This window comes from Esox lucius, chromosome 17 (assembly GCF_011004845.1).
Source record: "Esox lucius isolate fEsoLuc1 chromosome 17, fEsoLuc1.pri, whole genome shotgun sequence".
In the NCBI taxonomy this organism is placed as follows: domain Eukaryota; kingdom Metazoa; phylum Chordata; class Actinopteri; order Esociformes; family Esocidae; genus Esox; species Esox lucius.
In genome coordinates, this window is record NC_047585.1 from 28323175 (window position 1) to 28344707 (window position 21533).

A 21533-nucleotide genomic window follows, 5' to 3' on the forward strand; every position below is an offset into this window, starting at 1 on the left:
TAAAAATCACCCGTTTCCAGCTCCAGTGGCCATTTACAACAGTAACAGTGTCTACACTGTATTTCTGATCAATTTGATTTTCGTTTTTTAATGGACAAAGCATTTGCTTTTTCTTTCGAAAACATGGATATTTCTAAGTGACCCCAAACCTTTGAACTGTAGTGTATAAATTGATAGTAGGGGTGTGACGAGATATCGTGCCACGATATCTCGTGATATTAAACCGTGTCGATATTACAAATATTTATTGTCAAGGTGAAAAGCTAGCACACGATATCAGCATGACGGAGTGTGAGGATGAAATTATCATAGAATATCCCCCAGCCACTTCTACACCTACGTGTGACAGAATTCTGGGTACCCGGTAGGGATGTGCTTTGGAAAATATTTTACTATCCGAATAGTAGGCTATTTGGTTAAACTAATACATGTTTTTTTTTTCTTTTTACTACGGATACAACATAAGCTCTACTACATAATGCGCGATGGAGTCGTTCTCATGAAACATTGGATCAATTAGTCCATGAGCCGAGCCAGAATTTGGTACCACCTAAGGTGGCAAAATCTCTTCTGTACCAGTTTGTTTGTAGAGTCCATATAAGTACTTTGAAGCATGATAACCTTTTCAAATGAGTAGCTTTACTAATATTTTGGGACAATCATTATTTTTGCCATTATCGTCCTACAGTATCTGCCCCCCAGGTTTGTATGAAGTCTATTATAAGAGGTAGCCATACATGTTATATGTTATTTTTTTCAGGACAGTCAGGGCTATTTAGATCTGCCCAAATTTGACATGATATATGTGGTATACATTTTTTTATTAGCTTTCATATTAAAGAAAACTATTTTTTGCATCTACTAAATTGTTATATTTGAAAATCTATCTTAAAAAACTCCTCCATACCACGTTGTACAGATAAGCCACTATGTTCATCTGATAAGGTGAGTCCTGCTGTTTATTTTGATATGTGATACCCTTGGAGGCTACAGGCACTTCTCATCTTATTTAGCTATGATTCAGTTGTGTGAAATTTAGTGAAGAAATGACCAATGATTGCCACTTTGTTTTATTTTAATTAGATTTTTCAAATCACGATTACTCAGACCATCTTTGTTTTACAAGCAATCTACTAGCTTCACAGCAGAAGGTCCACTCTTTCATTTGATACCTGTTTTATACAATAACAACTTTGTGAGTAATTATAAAAAGATTGATGAGTGTGTGGAGATGCAGTTGATGGGAAGTAGTTTAAGACAGCTGAAATTTCTTGTGATTTCAAAACCAGATTACTTCACAATACTTTGTTGCACAGACTAGCGCATAGCATGATTGGAAACGGCTAGTCCTGATGCCATTTTTAGCACCACATATTTAAATGTTCATTGTTCTTGATATACCGGTATTTCTGTTATTTTCAGAGCAAGGTACATCTCAGAATAGAGAAGTATGGCAGAACAAACTGCAAGGGGTACACAGCCAGAGTGTTTAATACACTGTTCCGATGATGACTCTAACCTTGTGGCACCTACGAATATAGATTCTTGGAACACACTACTCAGAGCAGCTAAAATAAGAGGCTACAGCCCCATCCTTGATCTTGCTACAGACCTACCTGAAGGTAGCATACCATCAGTATTATATCACAGGAAATGTCGTAGCATCTTCACTATGAAGAAACTTCTTGACAGCATCCTTGCAAAAGAAAGTTCTTCAGAAATATCTGCAGAAGACATAAGAAAATCCACTAGACAAGGTTCACAGGCATCAAGGGTGTATGAGGCCAAATGTATATTTTGTGACAAATGTAGCAAGTATTTGAAAGGTCAAAGGACAAAAGAGAGCCTAACAAAATGCACAGAGTTGAGAGCTGATGATACAATCAGGAGAGCGGCTGTCAGGAAAGGTGACAAAAGAATGTTAGCCATAGTCAATCGTGAACTAGTAGCAGCTGAAGGTCATTATCACAGATCATGCTACAGGGTGTACACAAAGGATCCAAATACAGACATAGACAAAGGTGAAATTAACTTGGACCAAGCAGAATGTCATTATGAAGCAGCAGAGAGAATGGCGCTCTATAAAGTTTTTGCATACATAAGGGAAGGAGCTTTGGGTCATGACCGAAAGGACAAGATCCCGGATACAGGCGGCCGAAATGAGCTTTCTCCGCAGGGTGGCCGGGCGATCCCTTAGAGATAGGGTGAGAAGCTCGGTCACCCGGGAGGAGCTCAGAGTAGAGCCCCTGCTCCTCCACATCGAGAGGGGTCAGCTGAGGTGGCTTGGGCATCTTTTTCGGATGCCTCCGGAACGCCTTCCTGGGAAGGTGTTCCGGTCCCGTCCCACCGGGAGGAGACCCCGGGGAAGACCTAGGACTCGCTGGAGGGACTATGTCTCCCGGCTGGCCTGGGAACGCCTCGGTGTCCCCCCGGAAGAGCTAGAGGAAGTGTCTGGGGAGAGGGAAGTCTGGGCATCCCTGCTTAGACTGCTGCCCCCGCGACCCGGCCCCGGATAAGCGGAAGAAGATGGTATGGTATGGTATGGTAAGGGAAGGACTGATTGAACATCCTACAGTGGTACATCCTGAAGTGGAGTCCAGCCTACTTCCCCCTTGCAGGGACTGCTTAAAGCTGCATATACAGCGTGCCAATTACCAGACAGCTGTCTGGAGGCACTGTCTGGAAGGACAGCCAGACATACCCGAACCAAAAGGACATGGATGGACAACTGATGACAAAGGTATGCTTATAATAAAATTTTCTAATAACTAATAATACAGTAGTATAAATATCTATAGGTAATTTCTTGACATTTGGACCTCACTGAAATGGATGAGAAATATCTCCCACTTCTTTGTACAGGTATGCTGATGTTAGACTGGATGCGGGGACCCCCAGCACCAATGGCTGTTCTGGAGCTTATGGCCTGCAAGTGTTCACGGACCTGCAAGCTTCCTGACTGTTCCTGTCTTGTCAATAAATTAAAGTGCACAGAAATGTGCAAGCTACAAACCTGCAGCAATCAGAGGGAGGAGGAGGAGGAGGAGAATACTGATGTCATGAAACTGGTTGAATATGATGATGATGATGACGAAGATGATGATGATGATGAATAAACAGAAACAGTTTGCAATGACCAAATAAGTTCATGAACAAGGTGTATATATTAAGTTTTTCTTTGTATGACATTTTCTGTTCAAATAAAGTTACACGTTTTTTTCATTTTTTTTGGCTCAACGGTTAGTGTCATTGAAGGCAAATTTTTGTGTCAAAGCTACCACTTACAAAAGGTTATCATGTTGAAATATCATCTAGAGATATGGACAAACAAAAAAAATCTAACTAGAATTTGTCACCTTGGGTGGTACCAATTAGTGAAAATTGTGACCTGGGCCCATGGACTAAATGACTGTTCGTGTGAGGTAAGAGCGACCGCGTGTATGGAGGAAGCTGTGTGGTTGACACGCGAAACTCGGCTACAGAACTAAACAATATTTCTCAACATATAACATTGTGTTTATTGGATGGAAGAGACTCTAAGGGAAGCTAGTTGGCTATGCCAGCCAGCTCTATGCTATTTGCACCGTTATATGCCATTACAGCAGCTGTCACCATTTTCTGCACTCTTAAACACCTTTCGATTTCACAGCCGAACTTTACGTAGCGTTTTGTGGCTGAATATTTTTCCGTTGGTAACATTTATTCAGTAGGCCTAAATATATTCCATCATAACTTCCATTTTCTTGCTAACATTTGTGTCATTCTGTCGCATTCTGACTGGACCCCACCACACTACCGCTTTGATTGACGATTGTAAACAACAAACATGTGAAGCTGCGCATGTTATGAAAATAACTTAAGAATGTATACTTTTTTCAAATGTCATTGTGATACTAAATTAACTTCGGGTGTTCTAATATTCGACTATCTCTGCCCATCCATAGTATCAAGTGATACATGGCGAAAGAGTGGCAGACAATACATAAATCACCCGCCTCTGTGAAGAAAACACTGAAAGGCCATACAACGCTGACAAATGGCTTTGCGTCTGAAATTCCAGTCTCTAGCTAGAGCCATGGCAATAAGGAGAGACATCAGCGTTTTCTCGTGAAATCCTACAGGAGAGAAGCTGGTCAGTTAAGTTTGTGGCGAAACGTTTTACAGTGCTTGCATATTTTTCTGTCTTTTACTGCATATGATAACTTATACTCAGAAAGTAGAGCAGAAGTGACATTACAAGATGATTCTTAAAAAATGCAAGTTCATTTTGTGACATTCAGTCAAATAAAATACTGTTTTCCGGTCGCATATATTGTCATTGAAGATTTCTAAAAATAGTGTTAAAATATCGTCTAATTCTCATGAATCCTTTACCATGTATAGTTTCGTCTCATGAACTAAGTGTATCGTCACACTACTATAAATTAATAATGTAACTATGTTGCCAATGTATACCCACGAAGGAAAATTCGACACGCCAAAAAGGATACATCCAACGTCTGCCGAAACCCGGGATCGAACCAGGGACCTTTAGATCTTCAGTCTAACGCTCTCCCAACTGAGCTATTTCGGCACGCTGATGATGAGCAGTCAAGTAACACTTAAAACACATAAAACTAACACTACTGGCTCACTTCCACATGATGTCGCTCAAGTTCTAAGTAAAAGCGTAATTCAGTTGCTTATTATAAGAATAACAACGTCCCCAGGATATAATTATTTCCCATTTGAGTGGATGCAAATTAGAGCGAGAGGGGTTGGAGTTCAATGTTAAATTAAAATCTGTATACTACATTGCATATGCCGAAATATGACACTAATAATGTATATATAATTCACAATTCAACAAACACACTCCTCAACACACCACGCTGCTCCTGATCCCAAACAGTTAACACTACCAAAAACTAGACTTTTGACATGGCCGAAACAGTCAAATGGTGAATTCCGCTAAAATTCTAGACATCTGATTCAAACAAAACGAGACCCTGGTATACACGAGAGTCACTACATTTTTATTCTGATCATTAAGTTCGAGTTTTTCAAGGATCTGTTGATTCCACGTCCTCACACTATATTCAACGCTAGAATGTATTTGCTCCAACATTATAATGAAAGGTACGCTTTTTCCAACGCCTGATTACAAAGGTTAGCTAGCTCTCCTCAAAAAGACTGACATTTCCACAAAACACAGCTGGCTGCCTACATCAAAACCTACGACAAACTTTATGCAAATCAGCATGATACACATCTGCGTAGTTAGAAGTTGGAACATAATAAACCTTTATTTCAACAAGGTACACAGAATTAGACCAAGGTCTCTTTTACAGCTGGGTCCGGCGTATACGTGGTTGCACATACAGTTTAGGTTCAATGATTAAAAACCAACAGAAAAAATAATAATCAGAGGACAGAGAAAAACAACAACAAAAACCACTGAGAACAAACAAACCAAAACATTCAAAGATAGCACAAGACGAAGTAAACATTAATCACCAGTATTATTCCTTCAGTGGCGTTTTTTAGTGGATATTTGGCCTGGTGAGGTCTGCAATGAGTCTTGTAATAAAATAAACAAATGCAGGTCACTTGTCCTCACACAGTGGAAACAGTCTATGAAGCATACATATATATCTCTCTCGCAAATAAATGTAATACCTCTGAAAATACAAAACATGTAATTTTCTTGAGGTTTACATACAAGTCATGAACAATTAGAGCATGCCTGATGTACCACTCTGGAGGATTACATACACCAGATACCCAGTTTCAAATAGTTACATAATTTCTCATTTTAACCCTTGGGCGCCGATCGGGTCATGCATGTCCCGAATCCACGAAATATGAAATATCTTTAAAACAGCTTATGAGAGCGAGAATTGGTTTACTTCGCTGTTTTCCTGAGATTCCGCTGAAAAGAATCATATGCGTTTTAACCTGAACTCTAACTCAAATGGAAGGACATTGGAATGAGGGTGTTCCGGGCATATTTAGAAAATGTAGTGTTTTGGGAGAAAAACACTTTTAGAAATGTTTTATATTTAAAAATCTGTGTAGCTTGTTTTAAGTCTCATACCTTTGTCAGTGCACAGAAAACAAAAGCTTACAAAAGTAAAAATCAGTATATGGTAAAAACGATCACAGTTAACACAAAGACAGCAGCAGGTTGTTACATTCAAACAGAGTTTATTCCCCTGATAACACAAGAACTTGCATTACTTAAAACAGTTACAAGCAACACAGAATCAAACCTCCTCCAATAAATGTTTAAAACTGGCAAGGGAGACAAGAGTCCCAAGTTTAAGTTTGGCCTGCAGGCTATTCCATAAACAGGGAGTGTAACAGGAAAAGGTAGTCATACCCAATTCTGTGGAGATTGCAGGGGCCTCAAGTGTAATCCAGGCTTGAGTTCTAGTTATCAAGTTATATTTCTAATGTTGATATATGATGATAAATAAGTAGGTAGTTTATTTTGAAGTACTTTATAGACAAATACGAGAGCATGTTGTTTTGGTCTCAAGGATAGCAAAGTCCAGCCCACACTTTGATACAAATTACAATGGTGAGGTCTGTAGCTAGCACCCGTAATAAACCAAGTGCGCAGTGGATTAGTAGCATCCAGCGATTTATGTGTGGATGCTGTAGCATTCATGTAGATAATATCCCCATAATCTATAACCGACATTAACGTAATGTTTGTGGGTGGCAAACAATTCTGTTTCTATAGAGGAAGCCTAGCTTAATCTTTAGCCTTTTTACAGAGTTCATCAACATGTATTTTAAAAGACAGTTAATCATCCAGCCATATCCCTATGTATTTGTATGCAGAGACTTGATTCACTCGAGAGCCATCTAAGCATGTGAGTGCAATTGTGTTTTCATCCAGGTTTTTAGACCTACAGTATTAAAAATCATACCATTTGTTTTCAAGTATCTCTGGGTCTTGTTTGCGAGTGAGGGGACAATGGAGTGGGAGATTGGCCGGAGAATCGCATTCGTTTTACCGCACCGTTGTGACGAAAAGAGAGCTGAGCCGGAAGGCAAAGCTCTCGATATACCGATCAATTTTCGTTCCTACCCTCACCCTGTGGTCATGAAGGCTGGGTCATGACCGAAAGAACAAGATCGCGAGTACAAGCGGCTGAAATGGGTTTTCTCAGAAGGGTGGTTGGCTTCTCCCTTAGGGATAGGGTGAGAAGCTCAGCCATCCGTGAGGAACTCGGAGTAGAGCTGCTGCTCCTTTGCGTCGAAAGGAGCCAGTTGAGGTGGTTCGGGCATCTGGTAAGGATGCTCCCAGGACGTCTCCCTAGGGAGGTGTTCCAGGCAAGGCCAGGTGGGAGGAGACCTCGGGGTAGGCCCAGGACTGGGTGGAGAGATTATATTTCGACACTGGCCTGGGAACGCCTCAGGATCCCGCAGTCAGAGCTGGCAAATGTGGCTCAGGAAAGGGAAGTTTGGGGTCCCCTGCTGGAGCTGCTGCCCCCGCGACCCGATACCGGATAAGCGGATGAAGATGAGATGAGATGACAATTTGTTTTCTTTGCATTTAAAACGAGTTGTAAAAAAGGCCCATGTTGTATCTTAGTCCGTCTCCAACTGCAGTAATGCCCAGTCTGCCGTCAATGCGGTAGGGTACATGACAGTGTCGTCAGTGTATAGATACATTTTACTCTTTCTTATCTCATAACCGATTTTGTTTATGTAGAGAGTGAACAGTAATGGACATACCTTTTTACAACATAACCAACCGTAATGTTCCTGTATAGCTATTGGCTGGTTTAGGTCAGATGCCAATAAGGTGTATTGTTATTGGCCCCGCTTACAGATGGGGGGACATCGTGAACATCTGAAGTGGCCCAGCACCCCTTGCCGGCCCAACTGGAGGTACAACTCCCTGCTGTAAATGATGAGAGGCTTAGTACCCATAAGGTTGTCCAAAGCCCCGGCTGAGCCCACCAAGTTGTCCAGGACCACGGCAGAGCCCACCAAGTTGTCCAAAGCCCCGGCAGAGCCCACCAAGTTGTCCAAAGCCCCGGCAGAGCCCACCAAGTTGTCCAAAGCCCTGGCAGAGCCCACCAAGTTGTCCAAAGCCCTGGCAGAGCCCACCAAGTTGTCCAAAGCCCTGGCAGAGCCCACCAAGTTGTCCAGGACCACGGCAGAGCCCACCAAGTTGTCCAGTTGTTCACCAAGTTGAACCAGACAAGCCTGGGGCATTCTCTCGCCTGCGGCCCCTTGCTGCCTAATAGCATGCATTACATGTAGAATTGCAATTTGAAGATACAGTGGTCAGTGAAACTGTCATTCTCTCAGGTGATCGTACGCTTTGGCTAGACAAGGTTAACAACCATGATAATGTCAGCTGATCTAATGGCGGCCAGTTAAAATGAAGTATTTTGACTAACCTCCAAACAATGAAAGTTCTATTTTTTTTTACTGATTAGAAATCCCAAAGGAAATGAAACACATTTTGAGAAAATACACATTTACATTAATATTTTAGTTTAATCGATACGTCTGTGATTCTGTGTTTTGTTTTTGCTGCATGATTAATTCTACAGGAAGAATCTCTGGTGGCTGTATAGCGATTTCAGCATTGCCCTGCCGCGTTTACATTTGAATTTATCTCCCACTGTTGCTTCATGTGAACGTTTCTCCTGCTTGAAACCTATTTAAACAACTTGCAGTCAACCATATCCCAGGAAAGACTAAATCGTTTAACAATGATCTGTATTGTGCAGGATCTGGAGGTCCTTACTTCAAAGCTTTTGCTGAAGCCAAAGCGATTATGGTTAGATTTTGATTGCAGCAAGAACTAAAGGAAAGAAAATGTCCTTCACTCTCTTATTTTAAATACAAATGATCACTTTAGTTTAAGTAAACTGACGATACTGTGTGTTTCTCACATTTATAATAACAGAAGATTTTAGCAGACAGTGGTGTGGGGGGTAATATTAATATGATCTTGCCAGAGTTGGAGGGGCCCCTAAACTGAGCTTTCATTGGTGCCACAACATTGTGAAACGTGCACCTGGTTATAGCAATGCCCAGGTAACTGATTAGTTAGGAGTAAAGGTCCCGCCCCATCCAGCGGAGTAGACTTTTACCTACCTACAACACTTAAAATACAATACCTCTCCATGCAGTAAACCTGTGAAGAGTCTGAGAGTGCAGAGACAAGCACCTGCACATTCGTCTTACAGGATTCACAGTGGAACATTTGTTGCCATGACTGCTCTTGTTGTTATTCAGAAAATATAATATTGATAACATAAACTTACAAACTTGCAAAAGTGGGCTAGCAAGGACTATTCTACAAGCTTCCAAAATGTGGTTACAGATCAGACTTAATTCTACAGCCTTCAATGTTCACCCATGGATATCGACATACAGTATAAATACAAAAGTTGACACAGTAATACTTTGTCTTGCATGCAGCACAAATTCCATTTCTGTGGGGGCACATGCTCTTAGAGTATGAATTGGGCAGTTTGAGAAGGTTTGAATCATTAGCAGTCTTCCAACACATTGTACAAAATATAATAAACCTACACTGTAGTAGGTCAAAGATACTATGCGCTAGAAAAACCTTTTTAGTGCATGGGTGTATTAAGCAGAGATGGGGACAAGTCACACATGGTCAAGTCCAAGCAAGTCTCAAGTCTTAACCATCAAGTCTCGAGTCAAGTCTCAAGTCACAGTTCAGATAAATCAAGCAAGTCAAGTCAAGTCAAGGGTTCACCCTAAGCAAGTCAAGTCGAGTCCTTATAAGTTTCAAGTCAAGTCACAGTACTAAAGAGATGAACACACACACTGTCCTCTGTTTCTGACGTGCGCTCGGTGCGAAGCTCGATTTCAAAATCAAATATTTTTCTCCACCGTGGTACAATTTTTTGGGGGGACAAAGCGGAGGGATCTTGAATCAGCCTGAAGGGGTTGTATTCGCTATAACAACCGCCTCGCTATACCTTATCCCGCTTATTACATGGCTACCTACCAAATAAATCTTTAATTTGACACAAAATATTGATTTCAAAAGGAATTTATTGATTTAAAAACGATTGTATTGCTTCCTCTAAAGAAAATAGTCCGTTCCGTCTCTGGTTAGAATCCTGCTGCGTCAATTGCAACGCGCTGTTTTTCAAGGCAACGGTCTGTTATCAAGAAATAACACGCATTCTGCACTGGAATTCAGCCAATCCATGTAATAAGGGCTAATAATAACAACCTTATAAACTAATTATTGTGACTGAAAAATGCCTAATATGTAATTACGCTGTAATTATTCTTGTCTGTATGAGTAAAAAAAAAAATGTTAGCCTTTCATGCAGTAATGTTAACTGTTATGGTGTAAGCACAATGCTTTTTAGTTTCCACACGCAGTCCACAAACACTTGAAAATGCGCACATTTAATACAGACATTATAGCCTACATGTAATAATATACATGCCCGCTCATTTTAAGATGCCTATCAACATTAAAATTCAGGCTATGCCACTGTTATAGTCAAATGCCCTTACATCTATTTATCAGACATATTCAGTAATGATAATGGTCACATTTCTAACAAGAAGTAAAAAATAAAAAACCCATAATATGCAACCAAGGCCAAATTATGACAAACAAAAGATTAATTCATTACATTAGTAACTTAATCGTTATAGATCTTAGTGAAACTGAATATAAAGAGATTACTTTCTTACCTTCCCTTGTGGTTCTTAAAATGACGAATGAAATTTGACGTTGTTGCATATTTTGCATCTGGCAAATCTTTTTGTATTCACACGGTCCAGTTCAAAGTCCTTGTATCCAAACGATACTATTTGTGGAGCTCGACTAACGTTACTGTCTGCCATGTTTGGCGCGGTTTGAATTGTGCAGCGTTAAAGACACATACGCTGATTAGTGGTGCTGATGTCACAACATATAAAATAATTGTATTGCTGTTTGTTTATTATAAGTTCAAGTCATTGTCGAGTCTTCCACTTCAAGTCAAGTCAAGTCTCAAGTAACTTGTTCTCAAGTCAAAGTCAAGTCAAGTCATTTTCATACTTTAATCAAGCAAGTCACAAGTCCTGAAAATTGTGACTCGAGTCAGACTCGAGTCAAGTCATGTGACTCGAGTCCCCCACCTCTGGTATTAAGCATGTGTACTGTACACTAATGTTTTATCGGCATGCTCATGTTAACTTTCCTTTTCAACTTCAGACCATTTACAGTTACACTACATTTTTGTCTTACATTTATTTTACATTTCAGAAACATATAAAAGTTGCATAATGGAGTAGAGAAGATTTGTAATATCCTTAAAATATTGAACATTATTATAGAACCTCCGTGCGTAATGAGGGACACAAATCAACGCAATGGACATTTCACTTCAAGTTCAATTCACTAGCATATATCTCACTGCTCTTTTTTGAGATGATACACACCAATGTTTTAAACCACATGTATGGTCCTTTGATTGTAACAAAAATAAAACAACAATTTAAAATAATAATCTCCCAAAAGATTTAGTAAAAATCTAAAACTGAGCTATTATTTTATCCATAAAATGTAATTGTTCAACAGATTTTGTTTAACCGGTAGTACTTTGCCATCTCCAAATGGAAGATAAAATCTTCAGCCATTGATAAAAGGCATATTGTTTGTTACTCTAGCCAAAAAATGTTTTAGGAGTGCCAATTTGTTTGCATTTAACTAGCGCTTGATTACATTAATTTCCCTGACTACATCAAGCTTGTGAAACCTGTTGCATATTTATTGTTTGATTTGGTTGTGTTTGAGATTATTGTATGCCCAAAATAAATGATTAGGAGATAATCTATTTCCGTAATTTTGGAGTCACTTTTATTTTGTTTATAAACTCTTGAACCTTCATCTGAAGGTAACCATGATTAAGGATAATCCTAAATAAATCATGAATAATGATGAATGACAAAGTTACAGATGGGTCAAACATTGTACCCCAAGCCATGCTGTCTTTACAGTTTCTGTTAATGGTGAGATTTCATCATGTTTTGTGAGTATGCAGTTTCAAAGCTGAACAGAACCAGTTTCTCAGGGGAACGTGGCTTGAGCCTTGTCGAGTAGGTTTTATCATAGATACTAGATTCAATTGACAGATGCTAGTCCCTATTCCCTAACCAAGTGAGTAGTTGACCACATTATTGTCTTTGAATAGGTGGATAGATTTTGTTTTTTTAAATACATTTTGAATATTCTATGAGGGTTTTTGAAGTCAAACTGCCTGTCTTCAATGGGGAGAGAGATACTATGCTAGCCTTATGAATATGCATAGACCATCTTGAATTCCAAATCATTTTTCAAATATTTTTATTTCACACTTGCTTGGATGTCACATGCGTCACATTTACATCAATATACTTCTAAAATCGGAAGCATTATGAAACTTAGGTCAAATAAGCTTCATGTTCAAAATAGCAATTATTTTTTATCTTGACTAAATTCTAAACGCTCATTGCCCCCCATACAAAACCTTGCACATGCTTAATAATTAATGATCTGCTTAATATGGGCTGAGGAAAACCTTTCGCTTCACCTCTCTTTCATCTTTTATTTAGAGTCATGGGTTACTGCATACTTGGATTGTGTCTGAAAGGGGCTGTTCCAAAATAAGTAGAAGGGTTTTCTCATGGCATACAATAAGTACTAAAAAGCATAAAACATAATGTAAGAATACAAGGGTAAACATTTTAACTATGAATGCTCATAGCGGTATGAACAGTAATTATGTAAATGCACTTATAAGAGATATGAATGATAACTCATCAAAATGTACATGTTCAAATCAATCTTTTTATTCACATAGTTTTGTTACTGTACTATTAATTCTTCTGCAGAAACCATAACCCCTTTTAAAACAATTAACACCAGCTAGCAAATGCACCACATTTTTCCTGGTGCCACATTGTATTTCATTCTATTCCATAAAATTAATATTCTGTAATCTGGTGATGTCATAACCGGTTTACAACACAATTTGAAACTATGGCAATTTGAGCTATGCAGGGTCTTTTCCTTTTTTAAAGGTAGGACAGGATACCCACATTTTTGTACATCATGATTAACTAGTTTGTGCTCAGTGAAAGTGGTATTTATTGAACACAGTCATGTGGAAAGCCTGCTCTGTCAGGAACCTACTTTATATGGAGCAATGTTGAAGACCTGAGGCTTCGGGGCTGAGGTTTTGTTAAATGAAAAAAAGGCAACAGATCTGTCATTGTGATTTTTCTGCTTTTAAGATAAATGTTACCCTCCTATGCCACCCTCATGCTTACTCCACTCTGTCTTTTTTCCTGCTCTCTGTCAACATGCCTTCCCCACCCGCGGCCCTCCTAGCTGGATAACAGCGAGGAGACAACGTGGGCCCTGCCACCCACAGTCAGCTACGGAGTCTCTGATGCCATGGACTGTGACATCAGTGTAGAAGAGGGAGGGACTGTGGCCAGTGTACGAGCTGTAGCCAGAGGGGCTGAAGGGTCCGGGCCCGCTGAGGCCCAGAGGACATGCGCTGCAATGGAGAAGCTACAGCAGAAGATCCTGATGATCACTGAGCAGATCCGGGTAGAGCAGGAGGCACAGGATGATAATGTAGCTGAGTACTTGAGACTGGCTCATAATGCCAACAAGCAACAGACTTTCCGTATCAAACATGTGTTCGAGAAGAAGAACCAGAAGTCAGCACAGACCATCGCCCACCTGCACAAGAAGACTGAAGACTACCACAAAACATTCAAAGAGATACAGCAGGTGTGTATGATTCAAGTCTAACAGTATCTGTGGGAAGAAAATGTCCCCAACAAAAATCTAAAAAAACTGACATATTGGTCCCCTCAGTGTTTTTGAGCTAGTCCTCACTAGCAAAAAGGATGTTTTTCTCATATCGGGGGTTAGATTAAAACTTACCTCAGGATTTCATATGTGAATTGGGATTCATTTCGCCACAGAGACCGCGTGTGAGCGAGAGAGATGTCATGCACGTCTCAAAGTTTTTTTCTTTTTTTTTTCTTTGTCCCTGTCACATGACCTTCCTCTTCCTACAGCATGGTCTGGGTGGCCAGCCTAAGGATGTACAGCAGGGGGTGAAGGATGTGGTGGTGGACGTGCAGCAGGGGCTGAAGGATGTGGGTGCCAACGTACGCGCAGGCATCAGTGGCTTTGGTGGAAGCGTGGTTGACGGGGTCAGACAGGGGTTATCAGAACTCACCCATGACGCCGCGGCGTCTAAGCCAAAGGACGTGGCAAGCTTGATTAGCAACAAACTCGGCAGTGCAGACACATTTGAGGAGGGTATGGAGGGGAATTCAGCTGACCCACCCCACAGGGCCTCCGTCGCTGTGGCCTCCAGCCTCAAGGACGGGACTGATGACGAATACTCTAGTGACTGTGCGTCGGACAGTAACTGCGCCGGGTCCGAGGCAGGAGGGGAAACGTTGGGGCTGGACAGGCTACATGGGCACCGCCACCACAGCTCCTGGGACGCCCTGTTGGAAGGCCTGCAGGAGACCAAGGCCAGCCAGGCCCACATGGAGGACGCCATCGAGGACTTGAGGAGTCAGATGCAGAGTGAATACATCTACGTGTTGCACTGTCTTCAGGAGGAAAGATCCAGGTATGACCTACTGGAAGGACAGTTGAATGACCTTACAGAGCTCCACCAGAATGAGATGTCCAGTTTCATACAGGAGCTGGCCAGCACGGAGGAGAAAGTAGCCTACCAGTCTGATGAGCGATCCAGAGAGTCTCAGGTACAGAAGAGGAACCAGAATATATCACGTTAATTAACAGTTTGACGGATCCTAAATCCACACTGTAATTGCGCTGATCAATCACCTTTTCTTTTGGGCAAACGTTTACCCGCCTTTTGTGGAGAAATGCAGTGAAAATATATGCAGCATGACTCGCTGTTATGTATGCAAAATTAGTCTATACTGTCATACCCCTTCAGCTGTGTCTCCGTAAATATATTAAGATGTGTGTCTGTACAGGAGGCGGTGGAGTCATGCATGAACCGCATCACAAAGTTAGAGCTACAACAGCAGCATCAGCAGTCAGAGCGGGTGGATAACCCCTACGCCCGTGCCCTGCTGGGCAAACTCATCAATGTTGTCCTGGCTGTCATGGCCGTAGTGCTGGTGTTCGTCTCTACACCTGCCAACTTCATCACCCCGCTCTTAAAGACCCAAACTCGGGGGGCTGCGACTGTCATACTGCTCCTTATTCTGTTTGTCCTCTGGAAACACTGGGTCTTCCTGGAGCTCTGGTTATTTCCAGACTGACCCCTCCACAGGCCATGACCAACACCATTGTCTTGTTTTAACATGACCTAACACCTAGAAGGTATAAACACTTCTAAATACACTTTGTGGCTGAGAAGATAAGATTTTTTAATCTTACCAATTATTATGATTTTTTTTATCAATATACACTCATCTAAAGGATTATTAGGAACTCCTGTTCAATTTCTCATTAATGCAATTATCTAATCAACCAATCACATGGCAGTTGCTTCAATGCATTTAGGGGTGTGGTCCTGGTCAAGACAATCTCCTGAACTCCAAACTGAATGTCAGAATGGGAAAGAAAGGTGATTTAAGCAATTTTGAGCGTGGCATGATTGTTGGTGCCAGACGGAGTATTTCACAATCTGCTCAGTTACTGGGATTTTCACGCACAACCATTTCTAGGGTTTACAAAGAATGGTGTGAAAAGGGAAAAACATCCAGTATGCGGCAGTCCTGTGGGCGAAAATGCCTTGTTGATGCTAGAGGTCAGAGGAGAATGGGCCGACTGATTCAAGCTGATAGAAGAGCAACTTTGACTGAAATAACCACTCGTTACAACCGAGGTATGCAGCAAAGCATTTGTGAAGCCACAACACGCACAACCTTGTGGCGGATGGGCTACAACTGCAGAAGACCCCACCGGGTACCACTCATCTCCACTACAAATAGAAAAAAGAGGCTACAATTTGCACAAGCTCACCAAAATTGGACAGTTGAAGACTGGAAGAATGTTGCCTGGTCTGATGAGTCTCAATTTCTGTTGAGACATTCAGATGGTAGAGTCAGAATTTGGCGTAAACAGAATGAGAACATGGATCCATCATGCCTTGTTACCACTGTTCAGGCTGGTGGTGGTGTAATGGTGTGGGGGATGTTTTTTTGGCACACTTTAGGCCCCTTAGTGCCAATTGGGCATTGTTTAAATGCCACGGCCTTCCTGAGCATTGTTTCTGACCATGTCCATCCCTTTATCCTCTGATGGCTACTTCCAGCAGAATAATGCACCATGTCACAAAGCTCAAATCATTTCAAATTGGTTTCTTGAACATGACAATGAGTTCACTGTACTGAAATGCCCCCCACAGTCACCAGATCTCAACCCAATAGAGCATCTTTGGGATGTGGTGGAACGGGAGCTTCGTGCCCTGGATGTGCATCCCACAAATCAACTGCAAGATGCTATCCTATTAATATGGGCCAACATTTCTAAAGAATGCTTTCAGCACCTTGTTGAATCAATGCCACGTTGAATTAAAGCAGTTCTGAAGGCGAAAGGGGGTCAAACACAATATTAGTATGGTGTTCCTAATAATCCTTTAGGTGAGTGTATATGCATATATTTATTTGATTCCGCAAATGTAAAGTTTTTGCATATTTATTGTTTGATACTTTTATTGATAGAAAGCTGTAAAAACAGTGGAGTATGTTTAATTATATAGCAGTGGGCTGGAAGCAGTGTCTTAACCGCCAGACGACTCTAGGTTGCAATATTTATTCAAATGTTAACCCAATATATTCATCTTATTAAACTGGGGGAAATTTACAGAAACAAATGTACTTTAGGCCAAGGTTAGGACTACTACCGCTGCCTGCCACACTGAATCCCTCCAGAATGCCCAGCTCATTATTCTGATGGCGCAGGCAGCTAATATTTTTTTTGTAATCAATTTAATTCAGCACTTAATCAGATCCACAAGGATTCTGATGAATAATTCAGCACCATCCCATGAACACCTCCTGGGGTCAAAGACAAAACGCTTATCTGACAGGCAGCAAGCTGCGTCACAAATGTCACAGTGCTGCGCTGCACACCTCAGCAAGAACAGTATTTGAACTTAAGACACTGAACAAAACATTTTATTCAGCAACTCCACATTGGCATTTCAGTACTTTTTGTGGTTTTTGCAAGATGTAATATGTATAATACCAAACGTTCAATAAGATCAACTGGAATTGTAAAAAGCTTTTGTAAAACGTCTTATTAGTTGCCTGGCATGTGTTTAGAGTGCTGTTAGACTATAGGTTACTGTGTATTATTATTGGTTGAGGTGTTGGTGGTTTCAACCCTATGGCCTAGTATGGAACACGTTTGTGTGTAATCTTATTTTGCTGTGTGTGTTGTGTATATGTTATTGCATTGTGTGTGTGTGTGTTCTGTAAATGATACTTAATTATTGGTGATGTATATGTTATTTTACTGTGTGCGTCCTAGTTGTCTAAATTTGTAATTTTACTGTTCGTTTAACTTGGGTGTAAATAGAACAACATACTGTAAACCACATAGCTAGATGCAAATGGCACATCTGAACTACTTTTCCAGGCTACATTTTCCACATGCAAATGAAAATATCCTGGCTGACAGTCTAGATTTCTAGTTTTCCCACAGCCCATGGTGCGTAGGAGCTTGCCAGGGCCAGGCTATGTGCCGTAACAGTTGTGGGGGTGGTGCATGCTTCTACATTCTCATCCAGGGTTGACTCCAACCATCTGTGTTTATTCTGACATTCTATATCTCTAAATACGTTCAAGCAGAGACTTATGTTTCTAATGGACGGGGCGATGCGGTGCTTTTTCTCTGTTATTCAACGTGTCCTGTTCCCATCTCTCCTTCCATCCTCCTCCTTCCTGCTCGTCTCCTTGCCTTTTCCACTAATCCCCTCTCTCCTCCGTTTTTTCCCATCCGTGCTCCCCACTCTCTCTCTCTCCTTCTCCTATTCTTGACGGTCTCTCTTTCTCTCCCCAAGGTGACTTTCCTTCCTTCACAGGCATTGCAGATGTGTTCCTTTGTTCTGTAAGACTGAGTGTGGAAAAGAGATGAGAGAGATGGTGAACAAAGACTGGGGGTGGGAAGGGAAGGAGAAGGACAGTGAGCAGAAGGGAAATAAGATGATAAACAGAGGAGGAATATACTGTTTATTGCTTATTTGTACTGTAAACATGTCAGTATGCAGACACACACAAAAAAAGCACAACATGCTGGATGTTAACAATCTGCCTTAATAAGGTGTTCAAGTTCACCTGGTGTCAAAGGTGTTCAGCTTTACCTGCATTCGTGTTCATTAGCTTTCTAGCATTGGAGACGGAGGAATGACAAATACATAGTTATTTAAGAAGAGCATAGTGGCTGCAGTCAGCAGTAAATACTGTTCGAATCTGGGACAGAGCTGCTAAATTTAGGGATCAGAGAGAGGGAGAGAGAGAGAGAGAGAGGGGTGGCAGGGATGGAGAATGGGGGGAGACAGGGAGAAAGAAAAAAACATCCATTTGGACAGTTGGGGGATAAGGGGAATGGATTATTATAAAGTCTGCCCTAGGCTGAGCAGACCTGACAGGTCTGTCTAATGAATAAACTATGCTGAACCGATGAGACCAAGCCATATGGTATGTATACAGTTCTGTGTTGTGAAAAAGTGTTTGTCCCAATTGAGATGTTATAACATTTTTCAGCTCCAAGTGATGGCACATTATTAAAACATCAATGCTTCAGGCATGAAAAAGAAATGTTGATGGTGAAACTGATAGTTTTACGGTTCAAATCACTGATAAAGTGCGTAACTTTCTTAGATTTTTACATTTTACTATTCGATAGTCAGCACCTCCATTATTTGTTTTTAGACCTTCATACAAAATCTGATGTTAAATAAACAGAACCTAAGTAATAGGTAATAAGTAATTGTGCAAAAATGGAAAATGTCTACACTTCCTTCACTCCTTAATGTTCACCCTGTATCAATGGCCAAGGATGGTGGTGATGGTTTGAGGATATTTGTTGCTTCATACCTGGTCATTAAATGGACCATATAATAAAATTGTTAAGTACAAAGTCAGGTCATCCATCTGTGAGATAAAGCTAAAGTGCACCTGGGTCACGATCCTAAAAAACACAAGCAACTATACATCACGCGAGTCTCATTGGAGTGGCCTAGCCTATGTTTAGGTTGGGATTTGATGGCAGGACCTACTGTATGAAAGCAGTTCATGTATAATATCAATGAGTTAATGCAAGTGCTTGGAAGAGTGGGCCAAAATTCAACAAATGACTGAGTGTAACTGGGCCACAATATTGCCACCTGGTGCCATTGGATGTTGTGTAACCTTTTTCATTAAATAAATACACAAATGTTGTGTTATCGGTTCACTCAAGTTCCCCTTATATAATACTTGTTGAAAGTGTGTTTTATGGGAGCAACCAACATTCTGATCCTTAGACTGAGAGTTATATTGGTTTTACACTGACATGGTGTCTCCTGTGGGAAAAACCTGTGTTGTCCATTATGGAAGAGTAACAAAGATTTTGAATGCACAAAAAGGGCTACCTCATAAGCCTGGGAGCCTCACTTCTGTCTGCTAAATGTACACAACATCTGGGACAATTCTGGCAAAACTTGCGGTCTACTTTAGACACGTAATTCATATTTTAAAGCATATTCAATTTTTTTCTAAATGTTATGCTGTTTATGATTAGAACACAACACATTGTTCTGTTTAAACCTTTTACACTTTCAGTCTATTGATAATAAATTAGATTGTGTTGAAATCACTGTAATATCTACAAATACTTGTACATTTCAATAGCTTTTAATGATTCATTTTCTTTGCCTATGTTGCCAAAAGGTAGGCTGACTAATTGGAGTAATAATTTTTTTCAGAGTTCATATAGCTTTTATGAAATGGTCATTGTAATTGGTCTTAAAGAAAATGTGATCAATATTAATTGTTTTACTTCCTCATCAAACATACTGATTTCCTTTAGGTCCTATGTGAGCTATTCACAACTTCATAACTACTGAACAACTCCAATTCTTAGTGCCACCATCAAGGTTAACTGAGCGGCTAACATTATTAATTGAAGAGGGCAAACCTACAAAACAATGAATGAGTGCGGGAAGACAAGGTGCATGTGACTGGGAGTGCACACTCACATGCTCACCCTCTTTCAGCAAGTTACTTGCTATATTAATGTGAAAGTGTGCATGCATGTTGTCATTTGTGTGGCAGCTCAAGAACAGTGGTGAGGCTGAGCTACATGGACAACCAATACTATAAAGTAACCTGTACAGGACAATGAGGAAGTTATTGAGTTTGTGATTAGTGTGTATATTTGTGTAAGCAATAGTATTCAGCCGAATTTAGTTGAAAAAACAACTCCTGCGCCAGTACATACAATACTTATTTGAAAGCAGCATGTTTTGGAGTGACACCAATGCATAACATTCTTCTTTTGTCAAATTATTGGGGGAAAAAAACATAAATAGTCAATTTCTTTAATACATACTTTGTTCTGTTCTAATAAGAAATACAATATAGTAACACAATAAAAATAATACAATACTATCATATCTCTATTTACATGGACATACATGTTTAGTACAGTACACACAGAAACACAAATACATTTACAGTAGTTTGTTTTCTTCCACACTTCTTACCCTCTCAGTCACCATGGCTCATGTTTTGGCCAGCTGACGACTGCTGCAGCCCCAAACAATCCTTCCACTCAATTCCCTAAGAGCTAGATATTATAGTATTTACATCCCTGAACATGTACATAATAAATACACAGGAATTAATTCCTCACGTCTTGCTCCAAAATGAAGTAGGAGGGAACAGGAAGAAAGAAAAGAGGACCTATAGTAGCCCACAAAAGAGCCTGAAAAAGCTCCTTCACTCTTGAGAACTATACATATTATACTCAAACTGTTTAATGTAGCCTACCTACACCATAGTTATAACTAGGCTAATACCTATTACAATAAGTGAATAAGGGCGGGCTGGTGCATCTATGTATGTTATACAATATGTCGAACATGCTAAAGAGGGAGAGATACAAAGCCCTGAGGAGGAGGGATACACAGATAGAAAACAACCTCCAAAAGCGGCTCCAGGACATTCTTACTCTGGTGGTTCAGAGTGGTTACTCACTCTGTTAACTTGTCCCATTGGTAAACAGTTGAGGGAGTTAACAAATATTGCCCTTTCATTCCTTATAGTCCTCTATAAAATGTGAGTGATGATGTTTCACTAGTAAATAAATACACTGTCCTATTCACATTGTTACAGTTATTCTTCGCCGCTACCATATAGGTGCTCTACCCATATCACCATCACAGCAGGACAATGCCATCAATCAACAGCTGAAATCCCTCCTTCTTCTGTAGTCCCACCCTTGAGGCAATTACCCAATGCTTTGTTGATATCTTCAGGGAGGCTCAATACCTGCTGAT

General features: G+C 40.5%; 1 protein-coding gene and 1 non-coding gene across 2 annotated transcripts; one reads left to right on the forward strand and one right to left on the reverse strand.

Moving 5' to 3' along the window:
• Positions 1 to 4500: 4500 nt before the first annotated feature.
• On the reverse strand, positions 4501 to 4573 carry trnaf-gaa. Its single transcript has one exon. It is a non-coding gene; the product is annotated as a tRNA-Phe (tRNA).
• An 8856-nt stretch (positions 4574 to 13429) lies between these two features.
• LOC105017224 (transmembrane and coiled-coil domains protein 2-like) lies at positions 13430 to 15303 on the forward strand. The gene is made up of 3 exons (XM_029113867.2): positions 13430 to 13774; positions 14068 to 14772; positions 15013 to 15303. The coding sequence occupies exons 1-3, from the start codon at positions 13430 to 13432 to the stop codon at positions 15301 to 15303; spliced, it is 1341 nt and encodes a 446-aa protein (XP_028969700.2).
• The last annotated feature ends 6230 nt before the right edge of the window (positions 15304 to 21533 follow it).

Bases quoted from the DNA above. Each gene is read 5' to 3' on its own strand.
- LOC105017224 (XM_029113867.2), top strand. From the start codon at position 13,430: ATGGACTGTGACATCAGTGTAGAAGAGGGAGGGACTGTGGCCAGTGTA. The intron at 13,775-14,067 runs GTGTGTATGATT...CTCTTCCTACAG, and splicing joins CATTCAAAGAGATACAGCAG to CATGGTCTGGGTGGCCAGCC. The intron at 14,773-15,012 runs GTACAGAAGAGG...GTGTCTGTACAG, and splicing joins AGCGATCCAGAGAGTCTCAG to GAGGCGGTGGAGTCATGCAT.